The 14621-nt window shown below is 28.0% G+C and overlaps 3 protein-coding genes across 7 annotated transcripts in view; 1 reads left to right on the forward strand and 2 right to left on the reverse strand.

Annotated features, from left to right (window-relative positions):
- The window catches only part of LOC115235874 (ketohexokinase-like), a 10559-nt gene extending 1567 nt beyond the window's left edge, over window positions 1-8992 (forward strand). The window contains exons 2-5 of one of the 2 annotated variants that reach the window (XM_029807956.1): window positions 44-368; window positions 436-698; window positions 772-887; window positions 8856-8992. In XM_029807956.1, the coding sequence (XP_029663816.1) occupies window positions 44-368; window positions 436-698; window positions 772-887; window positions 8856-8863 (712 nt within the window). In that variant the 3' untranslated portion in view covers window positions 8864-8992. Of the gene's footprint in view, window positions 1-43; window positions 369-435; window positions 699-771; window positions 1523-8855 lie in introns of those variants that run through there. The other variant, XM_029807955.1, reaches the window with a different exon arrangement.
- Window positions 1681-5606, reverse strand: LOC115235876 (short-chain dehydrogenase/reductase family 16C member 6-like). Of its 2 annotated transcripts, XM_029807960.1 has the most exons (9): window positions 5435-5606; window positions 5168-5293; window positions 4354-4500; window positions 3677-3831; window positions 3131-3308; window positions 2712-2841; window positions 2477-2603; window positions 2234-2359; window positions 1681-1902 (listed from the first exon to the last, which is right to left on the reverse strand). In XM_029807960.1, exons 3-9 carry the CDS (start codon window positions 4492-4494, stop codon window positions 1833-1835), a joined length of 927 nt encoding a protein of 308 aa, XP_029663820.1. In that variant the 5' UTR covers window positions 4495-4500; window positions 5168-5293; window positions 5435-5606; the 3' UTR covers window positions 1681-1832. The 2 variants fall into 2 exon arrangements, with proteins under 2 accessions (XP_029663820.1, XP_029663821.1); XM_029807961.1 differs by lacking the exon at window positions 5168-5293 and having other exon boundaries at window positions 5435-5601.
- LOC115235875 (short-chain dehydrogenase/reductase family 16C member 6-like) overlaps window positions 8812-14621 on the reverse strand; it is a 32182-nt gene continuing 26372 nt past the window's right edge. For 2 of the 3 annotated variants that reach the window (XM_029807957.1, XM_029807958.1), the window contains exons 2-8: window positions 11773-11932; window positions 10876-11030; window positions 10559-10736; window positions 10229-10358; window positions 9996-10116; window positions 9356-9481; window positions 8812-8949 (exon numbers count right to left, since the gene is read on the reverse strand). In XM_029807957.1, the coding sequence (XP_029663817.1) occupies window positions 8880-8949; window positions 9356-9481; window positions 9996-10116; window positions 10229-10358; window positions 10559-10736; window positions 10876-11030; window positions 11773-11932 (940 nt within the window). In that variant the 3' untranslated portion in view covers window positions 8812-8879. Of the gene's footprint in view, window positions 8950-9355; window positions 9482-9995; window positions 10117-10228; window positions 10359-10558; window positions 10737-10875; window positions 11031-11772; window positions 11933-13678; window positions 13834-14621 lie in introns of those variants that run through there. The other variant, XM_029807959.1, reaches the window with a different exon arrangement.

The following is a 14621-nucleotide window of genomic DNA, read 5'->3' on the forward strand; positions in this document are numbered from 1 at the left end:
TTATTTTATTATTTTTATTTTTTATTATTAATATAATTTTCAGATCTATTGACTATAGATGGCAAAGAGGGGGCAATGCATCAAACACTTGTACTGTACTATCGTTGCTAGGACAGTCATGCGAGTTTCTGGCTTGTCTAAGTGCAGATGAGCATGTCAATTTTATGCAAAATGATCTGCGTAAATATAAAATTGACTATTCTCACTGTCCTATGATAGAAGGCATTGGCTGTCCTACCGCAACAATTATATTGAGTTTAAATACTGGAACTCGTACAATTGTATACCACAATCAAAATTTACCAGAATTGACAGTAAAGAACTTTGAACAACTAAATTTAGCAGAATACAGCTGGATTCACTTTGAAGTATGTTTCATAATGTAAACAATAAATTTTTATGTAGCGAAACAATTACAACATTTCATGTTATTAGGGAAGAAATATAGATGAAATGTTGCTTATGATACAACGTATAGAAAATTATAATAACTCATTAAATGGTACAAATAATCACAGTAAGAAACGTATGCCAATTATGATTAGTGTGGAACTAGAAAGTCCCAGATCAGGTCCCAGATTATTGGATCTGTTGTCATATACTGACGTAGCATTTATAGCAAAAGATTTTGCTAAGAACCAAGGTTTTAACAATATGAAGGAGGTAATACATACCATTGGCCAAGATGCCAGACTTAGGTAAGAAACACAAATTATTTTTTAGAGTTTATATATGAAATATTACAGTGCTGAGAGATAAATATTTTTCTAGAGGGGCTATTATTTGTGCTTGGGCAGAGGAAGGTGCAATTGCTCGTACTCCTTGTGGTACGATAGTACAATCTCCAGCTTTCCCACCTCATAAGGTGATCGATACTTTAGGGGCAGGTGATACATTTAACGCAGCTGTTCTATATTATTTAAATAAGAGCAAAGTAGAACTTATGCGTAAATATAAAGATGAGGAAGCGAATGATATTAATAAATTGGGGGATAACACTATTGATGATAGCACGGTAGTTAGACGAAGTATTAAACAAAAGAATATCTGTATAGAAAATTTGGAATGTAATCGAACAAAATTTATTGATGAAATAGTTTTACAAAGAGCTATCAAATTTGCATGCTGTATTGCTGGCGCAAAAGTTGGTTCGAAAGGTTTTGATTGTCTCGATAAAATTTTTAATCATATTTTACAACTCGATTTTCCAATACATTAGTGCAGAAAATGTTTTCATATACTATATTGTATATTATACAGTGTATGTATGCTCATCATATACTATATTGTATATTATGCAGTGTATGTATATATTTTGTATAATTTGCCATAAAGCTATGCTTTATAAATAGCATATTTGCTAATGCTTATGCATATCTATCTAAGACAGCCAGAAACGAATTCTTCTACTCATTCTTTATGATATAAAATTTTTAATATTTTTAGCATTTATATATATATTACCTCTCTTTCTACACACGCACATACTACAGGAATAAATTTCAACTTTTTTTATCTTGGAATTTTATATATTTATATATATATCAGTATTTTAAAAATGATTATATATATTTATTATCTTATATATGAACATTAATAAGTTTTTTATAAGTAATGTAATGTAACACACATATTATAACAATAAGATAGGAGATAGAAACACAAAATAAGTACAAAATACGATAAATGCGATATATGATAAAATAAAAAATACAATAAAATACAATACAGTAATATTCAAAAAAATAGATATAGTTGTATCGCGTATGGCTTCTGTTTTTTTTCATATATCTTCGAAAATTTGATACGCAATTGCGCAATTTTTATATTAATTAATTCTCTGGTTCAACATAAGCGTCCAGAAAATCTCTTACTTTGTTTTGTGCCTTTTCGGGCAAAAATCTGAAAAAATTAAGTTATATTATAAACAATCTCTATATATTTTAATATATACCTAAAATAATTCAAAATATAATATCCAAAATTGCAAAATGCAGGATTATGTTTTAATTTATTGTATATACTTAATAAATTATATAAATTTTTTGTTATACATACTACACACACACACACACATAATAAAAATTAATTTTTATTCTCATATAGAAAATTTGATGTGGTTGTCGACTTTAAGACAAATGTGATATACTAAATACTGCACAATTTACGTTTTTGCATATTTTGCACATACAAATTTACAAATTTATCACTATAAATACCGCATTTTAGTTACCTAATTAATGAAAAGCATAATAACCAAAATGATGGTACAGTCAGATTGCATACGTTTTGCCGTTGAGCATTAATTATTTCTGCAGCTACATATTGTGACGTATTTAATGGCATAAAGCTTGAAAGCCTGGAAGAAAAGTGAAACAGAAATATTAATTATTTATTTAGAAATAAGCGAGTTTTTTACATCTGCGTTTGCGATTGCATATGCTCATTTGTTGTATTAATTTCGTCTTAAACTTACATTTTATTTACTTTTGGCTTTTTGCAAAGTCCCGTATCTGACATGTAAGGATAAATGGTAGAGAATTTAATTAAAGATTTTCCCTGGCTAGATGTTCGTAACTCCTGTTCAAGCGTTTCCATAAGACCTCAAAAATAACGTTTGTGAAAGCAAGGTTTTTCAAATTGGGCCAATTATTTCGAATGAAATTATTGAAAAGAAAATCTTATAATGTCGAAATCATAAAAAAATTTACCTTTGACTGCAAATTTTGTAGCGCTATAAGGCACTAAATAAGGAACCCCTGCAAGTCCAGCTAGCGACGAGAGCGCAACGATATGACCATGATTTTTTTCTATCATGCTTGGTAGAAATGCTTCTAACATCTGGAAACAATTGAATATTAGTTCGTGAAGACGAATAATATATATTATGTCCACCATACATATTTTTCAAATATAAGCAACGATATTGAGTTAAATTTAATTTATTGATTAAATTAAACTAAATTTAATTTAATCAAATTTAATTAAATTTATTGAGTTAATTTTTGTATCATGATATAGTTCCCGAGTACTATAATTATATTACCCGAAAACATAAAACGAAAATAATATTCTTTCAAAAGCAAAAGCTAATTTAATATTTGTATATGGTCATAATCTGAATTCTTACCCAAATATGTGCTAATACATTGATGTCAAAGACTCGTGTGATCTGATCGCTTATGTAATCCAGGAATTTGTGGCAAGGCATTATACCGGCATTATTAATTAAAACGGTAACATCACCGATTTCCTGTTTTATTTTTTTAGCTACTTCGAAAACTTGTTTTCTATTAGATACATCACATCTGTAGAGAGATATTAAAAGTATCGATCGTACGATTATATAAACTTGATCTTAAAATAATCTTGAAAACATCCACCGAATCAGAAATATATTATATTGCTGTTATGTTTGTCTTCCAAAACCAAACAACTTTTATTTCAAACTTTCTTTTCAAAAATGCGTTGTTCTCGAGATATTTAAGTGTCTCAATTTAAAAAACTCATCCTATATATACAATATACATATATCATATGATAACAAAACTGTCTTTATATTCTGCCAAGTTAAAGCAATTTTGACCATTATAAGCGTAACAAAATAATGACCAGATCCTTTGATCATGATATGTAAGAAATAAATAACGCTATTGTAAAAGAGAGCAAAACGTACTGATACGTATATACCGAAGTTTTCTTGATTTCCTTGATTTCGTTTGCCACCTTCTCATTTGATTGTTGATTCACATCTATGCATACAACTATTGCACCTAAAAGCGCGTATTGAATCGCCAACTCTTTGCCTATACCGTGACCTGCACCTGTTATCTATTGCAATATAATATATAGTATATAGAGAAACGGGACTAACTATTATACACACAATGAAATTCTTGTGCTCTTTTCAATTTGTGTCGTATAATGTAATATCATAAACTCTTAAGAATGTTTATTTATTATTAGTTATGCATCGAATTTAATATCAGAAGCGCAAAGTCGTACGAGTTTCTTTTTAAATAACTATTTATTATTTTTATCTTTTTAGTATGGCACTTTCCGAACAAACTTTTTCTATTTGTAGCGAAATATAATGAATATGATTTAAGATTATTAAAAAGAAAATTTTTTTACAGTTGCACATGAAACAATAATAGCACACGGAAATTTTTTTTTAGTAATTAATATTAATTGTGTGTTCGTCAATAGATAAATAGATAAATCAATATATTCACACTGCAATATTTTTGCACTGTCTTTATCAATTTCAAGTTTTTTAAAAATTAATATTTCTCTCTTTGATTACGCGAGTTTTTAATGCATCTACATCACATGTACACATTTTGTACGTACCAAAACAATCTCACCAGCCACGCTCTTTTTCTGTAATCCAAATATTTTGTAATATATGCTCTCACAGATGTAGTAAAGAATTTGCAGAGAAAGTCGTGATATATTTGCCAAGATATATATAATCTTGTGTAAGATAATCATGGTGCACTGTAAAAAATTAATAATTTTTTTATACGGATGTATCGAGGGTATATGATTAAATGAAAGTATACAAATTTTAGGAGCTGCTATAGAGAATTCATTGAACGATATATTAAAATGTTTTTAAAAACATATATTTCAAATCTGTTTGTTTTATCGGCATATTTAATTTTATAATTTATAAATCTCTCTAAATGGAGATATGTATATTATTAGAAGTTCTATAAAATAACTTTGAATATCTTTAAAAATATTATTATTCTTGTAAAACTTTTTGTTTGCCTCGATGAATATTATTAACTCTCTTCTAAAGTTTTTATTTATAGTTTATTTACGTATCCCGGTATAAAAGATCAAGATTTTATAAAATGATTTATATGTCACATTTTTGGAAAAATATGTAGTTTGCAAAAATATCGAATGCAAGATTGATCATGTATATCTCCAAAAGTATTGAACATTTAACAAAACCTTTCAAATTAACTTATTCTATAATATAATATAATATAACTTATTTTATTTTAAAAAATAGAGAGATATTTTCGAATTTTAGAAACGTCTTTTTCTGAAATAAAACTGCTGACTACGATGTTTAACTACTCATTAAGATTTCTTCTTTGGAACAGAGTAATTTTAATTTGAAACGTTTTTTTGAATATGTGAGCTCACTTACCGTTACTTTTGAAGATGTGTGCGTGAAAAGGAATTATAATGGAATGGGAATGTTACGCAACTGACTTAAATTGCTTGTAAAAAAGATTTACGTATTGTTGTCGAAAAAGTTAACCGGATTTCCTAGCTAGATGAAACAGGAAAAAAAAACAAGATTTAAAAAAATATAATTTTTATGAACGGCATGTTTAGAATATAAACGTGTTTCTTTGCACGAACAAAACTAAGAACTGACGAACACGATTATGATAAACTCGTCTATATTTACCTGATTATAGTGTTCAGGACAATCGATCGGCTAGTTGAAGGTTATCCTTTATCGTGCACTTATCGTTTAAATAACTATTTTTTTCTGTTCTATTCAGTCAAAGTTGGGTGTTAGTCTTCTCAGGTAAAAGCGAAGGTGAGTTCTCGTCGATATTCTCTGGCGAATGTCCAGAAATGGACTATCGCTCTCGTGAGAGTCGCTTCCAATCTTAAGGTAGTGGATATGTGTTATGTATACGTTCCTACATATTTATAAAGATAGGATTGCTCAAGTCTTTTGAACAGTTTTGTCATTATAAATTAATCATGTATGAATTTCTGCTAAAGAAAATTACTTAGGGAATAACAAGAGATGTGTATTAGAAATTTAAAAGAAATAGCAATTAAAATATATATTCGAAATTTTAAAATAACGATTTTGATTTTCTATATATATTTTGAAAGTCTTGCATTGAATTCTAACAGTATAATATGTGATATTGAGTTATACAGGATGTCCCATTTTAAACAGTCGAACCGAATATCTCGAAAATTGAGCCCGATAGACAAAAACGTGATAGACATATTTTGATATAAAAAATAAAATATCTCGTAAAATATTTAGTTTTCGATAATCTTACCATAACTTTTATGTATAGAATAATGAGACCAATCAATTAGTATAACAAAAATAATTGTTTTTAAGAAAAAGTATGCAATTATTTACAATGTATTTTTTTAAACAATTATTTTTTTTTTTTTTACGCTATTTGATTTGTCTCATTATTCTATACATAAAAGTATCACGGTAAGATTATCGAAAACTGAATATTTCACGAGATATTTTATTTTTTATATCAAAATATGTTAGATTAAGATATAAAATAACTCGAAAAGTAATTAAAGAAAAAATACTTTATTATAGTGTTTTGAAAAGCTCTCGAGGTAAGCTATAAGAATATGCAATAAAAATGGGGAGTTCCATTTAAGAAAACATTGATCACATTGACTTGGTCTTGAAAAGATCACTCAAAGTCAAGTCCATATTTTCATCACATGGCCCCTTGGAAACCATGCAACTTTTGTCTGAAACATTTTTGTCTATCGGGCTCAGTTTTCGAGATATTCGGTTCGACTGTTTAAAATGGGACATCCTGTATAACTCGTCATATAGTTGAAAATAACAAATTATATCAATTTTATAAAGAGATTTTTCTAACAATATTATTTTTTGAGTTGATGTACTATGCAAAAAACTATAGAAGACAGTGAAACAAAATAAAAAAATTAAAAATATTTTTGATTGAGTTATATCATCATTTATTCAATTCTATTATGTATAATTTACTTAGTCTTCTTAAAAAAGAGAACTTACAATATCATATTATCTTTATAATTATGTTTTATATTCTACTTTTATTAGAATAAAAAAAGCTCACATTTTTAATATATGATTAACTAAGGATTATGTTTTTATTTTTTTATATTAAACAATATTAGACAATTAGAAATAGAAACAGATTTTATTTTTGTTCTGTCATATTTTCTAGCAATCGCTCAAATTTGATACGAAAAGCATGAGTATTATAATTATAGAAACAGAAATTATAAAAACCAATAATTTTTAATTCTTTTCTGTAACTTTTAACGATATTGTTACGTATCATTGCGCAACAAAAACATTGAAAAACAGTTGCGCAATGGTATCTAACGACATCGTTAAAGGTTACGGAATAGAGTCCTTATGTAATTACCATAGACATAGAAATACAGGGACCGAGCATATCATTGAGGGGAGGAAACCACTGCGGGACGGTGCGACGAGATAAATTGTGCCTAAATTAATAATAATAATATTAATATAATTATAATATTTGATGTTTATTATTAAACATTTAATATTTAATATTTATTATTTAATACTTAATAATATCCAATATTTATAATAAATATTGATAATATTTATTGAATAAATAAATATTATCAATATATATTAATATACAGGGTGTTCCAGGAGAAAAGGTCAATATTCTGGGAGGTGATCGTATCGGTCATTTTAAGCAAAACTGTTTATATGAATATATGTCCTATTATCCACGTTTATACATTTTATATATTTATATATTTATATATTAATATATTTTATTTCTGACAAATTTCTTTAACATATAGACAAATACTGTCAAAATATGTGTAATAATTATATATTTGACAGCCGCCAACGACACGAATATCACTGACGTGAACTTGCGCAGTATAACAGCCAATCAAATTTAGGCACAGTTTACCTCGTCGCATCGTCCCGCAGCGGCTTCACTCCCCTCGCCTAAACCACGAGTTTATGCTCGGTCTCTATATTTTCTATGTCTATTACTTAACAATTTTTACTAAACATTTGTAATCTTTTATTTTTATAATATTTCTAATGTTTTGAAATTTAATTTATTTAGCAGAAAAATACAGTGTAAATATAATAGACAAATTAGATATAAACTCGGATGTCGATATAGCATTTGTATCGTTGAATATTGTATCGAAATTACGCCTGCAGCTTTGATCGAATAAATTCCCTTAAACTTAAAGTATGTGCGTACAATATGGATATGTTATTTATATATCATATATAATTGACTTTCATATAATCTTTTATCTCCGTTTTTTTACTTTCTATAGTTATATGCAATGATAGCGCTAGATTGAAATCTGAGTACGCCAAATTATTAATCTTCTGAAGAGCGGGCTTATATTATTGATAAGAAATACGCATTATATTATTGAACATGCAATTCGCAAATAGCAATTTGCAAGCAATTTTATATATATAATGTATATTATATTATGTTCTGTCACATAATGTGGATTGCTAGTGTATATATCTTATAAGTAACTTATTAAGTAACAATACACACAAGTATGAGCAGTAATGTTCGGAAAATTATTGAATTGGTTTTATAAATAACAGATTATGCGCGATTTATATCATTACGTGTATATCATATTTTGGTTATTAATTTCACAGAACGAAATATTATTGTTTACGAAATTGATGCATACACTCATGTTATTAAAATACGATAAAGCATTTTTACGCAGTTTCTTTCGAGATACATTTTACAAAAGATCTACTTACAATACTTACGTTGCTTAGGGTATAAAACATCTACACTTGCACGTTTACGCACATTACCTTTACAACAATTAATTATTTACGATTAATTAATTAAAATAATTATTTTTACTCATATATATATATATATATAGTGGTAACAGTATCGGAAAAAGAAAGAAAGACAACTAAATGTCTTACTTCGAATGTACTAACAATATAAAAACTGTTGGCAATTTTGGCTTATATTTTATCTTATAAAAAATTTGGTAACATAAAGGATTTTATGTATAATTGTATAAAAAATTTTATTCACATTTTTTTTTTTTTTTTTTAGTTGTATGAGCGTTTCTTGCATCTGTTAGCTCACCGCCTCGACGCCGCTATCGAAGAAGTCTATCAAGATGCGTAAAGCATTGTCGGGAAAAATTCTGAAACGAAAATATTTATATACTCAACACGTCGGTTTTCTTATCTTTATTTATCTAACATTTGTTTAGGAAACTGTGACAGATATTAACGAAAATTGGCACTCGCAATATATTGTGAAGAAATTTTATATAATAACGATTATTGAATATACATATTGATTTCTCATTAAATAAATATGATAATAAAATTGATTGATAAAATTGATCAAAAGTCAAATTCACAGTTGCTATGTGTATCTCTTCTTTTTCTCTCTCTGTCTACAGATATATCGGTTTATTTTTGACGGCCTTTTTTATGTCATTAACTGTGACTTCAAATATTAATGCACTGAGATATTTTTTAGGATATTTTCTTTACGCTGTTAGGATCTTTATACATTCGAAGATTTTGTAAGAATTTGATTACCTTAAGACTGTGCCCAGTGGCAGCCATAGTGAAGGCACAGATCTTTCTCGGTAGTCGCATCTCTGCGCACGGATTATTTCTGAAGCTGTTTGCTCCGGTGAAACCAACGGCATGGCATTCGGAAACCTATTGAAATTAGAATATTTACTGCTATTGATAATAAAAAAAAAAATTATTAAGAACTTCATGCTATTTTAAATTTTACTGAAAATGCTAAAAAAATGCGTGTGGTCTTAACTTGTACGACCTAAAATAAACAGCTTATAAATTTATTTTACACCATACATGTGTTCCGTAGATTTTTTCTGTTATAAGAAAATCGCAATAGCTCACCTCGCATCCAAAAATTTAGTCTGCATGTAAAAAGTATAGCTAGTTATAATGATATGTAGATAATTATACTCTTGTGCGTATCCACGCGTAATCTATCATTGTGATTTAAAAATATGTCACGAAAGATTCAATTTTACGAATCAGTCTTGCACGTAATTATTTGTTATAGTACGTAATAGTACATATAGTATATATAGTACTATTATTAATAAAAACATAATTACATGTCATGTATTGCAAAACATTCTTTATGAGTACATTCTTTGTATGTATGTACGTTTCACTCGTATGTACGTTTCACTCTTACTTTATTTTTGGTTTTTTGCAAAGCCCGGTGTCCACCATGTACGGATAAATGGTTGTGAATTTGATTAAAGATTTCCCTTTGGTAGATAATCGTAATTCCTCGCTCATCGATTCCATAAGCCCTGCAATATTTACATGACACGGTTGAGAATGCGAAATCTTTCTGCTTTGCGCGTGAGTATGTTTACGCATAAAGTGCAATATTAAAATTGAGTTGAATATGAGCTTGTTCACCTCTAACTGCGAATTTCGAAGCGCAATAAGGAACTAAATTCGGAAGGCCACTAAGTCCTGCCAATGACGAGAGTGCAACGATGTGGCCATGATTTTTCTCGATCATGCTTGGTAGAAACGCTTGCAATATCTGAAAATAATGGAAACAGTAGAACACGAATAACATTGTAAATAGTATGGGTTGCAAATAAAAAAATATTTTATATAGTGTTAGATATATATAATCATTTCAGATTATTTCTATCAAGAGACAGCACACGTTTAAAAGCCGTTTATTTGTACATGTATATTCAATTAACTTTCATATGTGTTTAATTCTTATTAATTTACCCAGAAGTGGGCCAGCACGTTAATGTCAAAGATCCGTCTAATTTCATCGGTCGTGTGATCAAGGAAGGCGTGGCAGGGCATTATACCAGCATTGTTAATCAAAATAGTAACGTCACCGACTTCTTTTTTTACTCTCTCGGCTACACTAAGGACCTGTTCCCTCTTCGATACGTCGCAACTGTGTAACGAAATAAAGATACTTCTGTTAGAATTCGATCGAATTTCTGTCCTACTGAATTTTAATTTCTACTATAGCGCTTCGCGAGAAGCGTCTTCCTCGATTTTATCGCGTTTTGTAGAAAAGAAACGATACGTACTGATACGCGTATACTGCAGTAGTTCCCGTCTTTTTTATCTCGTTTAATGTCTCCTCATTTGCTTGTTGATTCAAATCCCAACATACTACGGTTGCGCCTAGAGATGCGTAACGGAGTGCCAACTCCTTTCCGATACCATGACCCGTGCCTGTTATCTGTATAAGCATAATAAAATGTAATACATATAATTATTATATCTATTATATATATATCTTTTCATATTACTTATTATGCTTTCCAGAAGCAAAGATAATGTTAAATCTCATTTATTTTAATACGCAAATGGGAGTATTAATTTGGCTTCATTCCAAATTTGTCTTAAAACTGTTTTTGAAGAAGTGAAACATGTAAAAAGTAAAAACTATGTAATATATTCTTCGCAACAAACGTGTTAATCATGTATATATTATTCAGAGAAGGGCATTAAAACCAGCTAATTACGAGCGAATTTATAAATAATAAATAAATTTGTAATAATTATATTTATTTTTTATTATTTTTATAATTTGTTATTCATATTAAAAAACATGTTAGAACGTACATAATTATAAAACGAATTGCAATCATGCCATAACTTATTTTTTCATTTTACGAAACGATGAATATGGATTTATATGCATACGATAAGAGCTTTTAGTAAAAGAAAAAAAAGAATTATTCAAAACATAGCTTAATGATAGTCCAACTCATCATTTAACGATCAATTTATCATCATTAATGCGCATTTAAGTTGCAATAATTGCACTTTATGCCTGTATTTCACGTAGAAATAATTATACTAAATCGCAAGAATTTTTTGCATGTATAATGCAAAAGATAGTATGTATATATTATATGCAAACATAGTTTTGATATGCAATATCAGTAATGCACATATAATGTAAACTGGATACATACTAAAACGATCTCACCGGTTACGCTCTTTTCTTCTGTTGGAACAAAAAATTTATACACGCTCTCGCAGATGTAATATAGGATCTTCAAAATAAGCAGCAGGACATCCGCCAGGACCAACGCACCGTTGTACGCTTTTACCATGGTTATCTGATATATCGATCTGCAAAATTAAGGAAAAATTTCGGTTATAATTTGTATTACTAATAATATTATTGAATAATTCTTTTAATAAATTATTTTTTGCAACGCAAAGAATTTATAAACTATTTATGTGAAGAAATATATGTGTACTTCTTTTAAAGATGACTAAAAGAAATCTGTTTCAAATGTTTATGCAATTATGATTTATTCTGTATGCTAGTCTGAAGAATTCATTAATAAACTTTATATAGAAAGAGAGAAAAAGAAGAGAGAAATCTTGTGAATATCAGCATATGTTTTAAATAAACCGGTAAAAAAATTTTTGCAAATTATATATAAAAGAAATCTGATGTGTCAAGAAGGTCATATTTCAACAGAATAATACGCAATAGAATAACATAAGTCGCTGCCGGCGTTATAACATGCGCGATACCATTCTCTTTTTATGTGTTATAATACCCTTCATATCTGCTATGATGTAGCTATATATGTTGGCGAGTTGCGATACAGCTTAGTGTGATTACAATCACACTAATCTTTATTAATTTGAATACATTAAAATGGAGCAATAGGAAAATTATTCTTATTTAAATTGGTACGTCGTATTTTTATTTTTATTTTTCAACAAAATGAATAATAATTTATATTAATTGTTGATAAAACTTTATTTTAGAACTAGTAATTTATTAAGAAATGTTTTTATTATGAATATAGAATTTTAGTTTTTGTGTGTGTTAAGGTAATAAAATACTTTACTTCTTCAAGAGAAGAAATGAAAGTGTCCCTCTTCGATTTTGATGAGTTTTGAATATCTCGTAGTTCAGGTTATAAATAAAAGAAATTTTTTTATTTATTTTCTAATGGTTATTAAAGGAGTGAAATATCCTTTTAAAAAAAAATCGGTTTTTATAAAGTACATTAGAACGGTAAAACCTTTTTTATATCTTTTACTGTTTTGACAGTATTCGTTCAGGAATCTAAAAAACGACTATCTCGAGAGAACGTTTCACTCTCTTAACGATTATTAGAGAATACATAAAAAAATATGTATCTCTTAATTTAACCTAGACTATACATATCCAATGCTCATCAAAATTGGAGAAGGACACTTTCATCTCTTCCCTTGTTAGAAAGAATCGAAAGATTAATGTGGCATCACTAATTTATTTATTTCATTTATTTGTAGGAACAATAAAATGGTAATATAATACTTCTTTTTATTTATATTTCAATAATTGATCTTTCTCTGTAGAAAGAGAAGAATTTTGAAACAATCTTTTCCAAAGTAATCAAGTTTATTTTTTGCGCGCGCACATGTATATTGCTCTGTAAATCAACTTAAACTTTGTAACAAGAATATAAATTTAATCTAATATACGTCTACATTGTGTTATATAATACTCGTCCTGCGCAAGAGGAACACTATAGTCATAATAACAAGTTGCACATTGCGAATTATAAATCATATCTTAATAAGAATGTGGCATGTAATTATTTTGAGATTATATGTCTCTACATTATATTATTTTTAATTATTGTCAATGAATTTATATGTCAATCTTCTCTCTCATCGGAGTGACAATCTAATATTTTGTAATGATTAATATTACATTATTATTTAGAGATGATTTGACAGAATAGCAACTTGTGTTTTTATTTCTTTATTAGTTCTTTTATTGATAAAAAAAATATGTGATTAGAACGTCATTGACATTAATGATTTTTGAATTTCTGAATGAAAATAGATTGTTTTATAGCAACTTACATTTTGAAGCTGAGAGAACCAGAACGATATTATAGAGATTAGCCGTCGAGTGATCCTTTATTATTGAATTCTTTTCTAAGCTTCTTTCATATCTGTTCAATAATAAGTAATGCGAAGCTTTTAGGAATATTAGATGAACAAGCGCATTCGACCTTCTATCTCGTTGGAAGGAACTAGGTTACTGCAGCAATAGTGGGTAGTATATACTGATATATACTGATTACGTGTCACATATCGTGATACACGAACGCATGATATGAGCTCATTGTTGCACCTATTTTGCGTATCTATGAATTCCATTTATAATTTTTCTTTTTTATAACATTTAAAACGTTTAATGTATTTTTTTTATCATTATTTAAAGAGACATACTTCTATTGAGTCTTCTATTGAGAATAAATTCAAGATGTCTTTATAAATAAATAAATATTTATATATGCATTTTGAAGAGTATATTTTTTGTTTATATGCGATTTATATTCGTCACGTTATATTGTGTTGTTTCAAAATTTTTGATCGTTAAACAAATCAAATGCAATAAATATTGAAAGTAATAAAATAAATTTTTGTGTATTGGTCAATAATTTTGCATTATATGTCAATAATTTTTGCATTATATGTTATTAATAACGTCTTCTTAATCAAGGTTAATTTTAAAAACTGGTATTAACACGTTCTTTGAAGCTTCAAAAAGGCGGAAAAAGAGATTAATCACGCGATCTCGCAAATGTTTCAAAATACAAGGCCACACGATAATGCAGCACGTTTGAGTGACAAAACGTTTGTTAATCTGTTACCGAAAAATATAAGTATGTAAAAAACGTGTCAGAATTTTAATTTTCTGTCAACAAGTTCATTCAGATAAATATAGAAATATTTTTTCTGTTAAGCAGATTGATGAATATATTCTATGATATATATATGCTAATATATAAAAATGTTA

The sequence above is a fragment of the Formica exsecta genome, unplaced genomic scaffold (genome assembly GCF_003651465.1).
Source record: "Formica exsecta isolate Colony F162 unplaced genomic scaffold, ASM365146v1 scaffold236, whole genome shotgun sequence".
Lineage (NCBI taxonomy): Eukaryota > Metazoa > Arthropoda > Insecta > Hymenoptera > Formicidae > Formica > Formica exsecta.

Coding starts and splice junctions, on each gene's coding strand:
- LOC115235876 (XM_029807960.1), bottom strand. CDS start 4,494: ATGATTATCTTACACAAGATTATATATATCTTGGCAAATATATCACGA. Junction 2,360..2,476: donor AAGCCAAAAGTAAATAAAAT/GTAAGTTTAAGA, acceptor CTTTTCTTCCAG/GCTTTCAAGCTTTATGCCAT. Junction 1,903..2,233: donor TTATGCTTTTCATTAATTAG/GTAACTAAAATG, acceptor TAATTTTTTCAG/ATTTTTGCCCGAAAAGGCAC.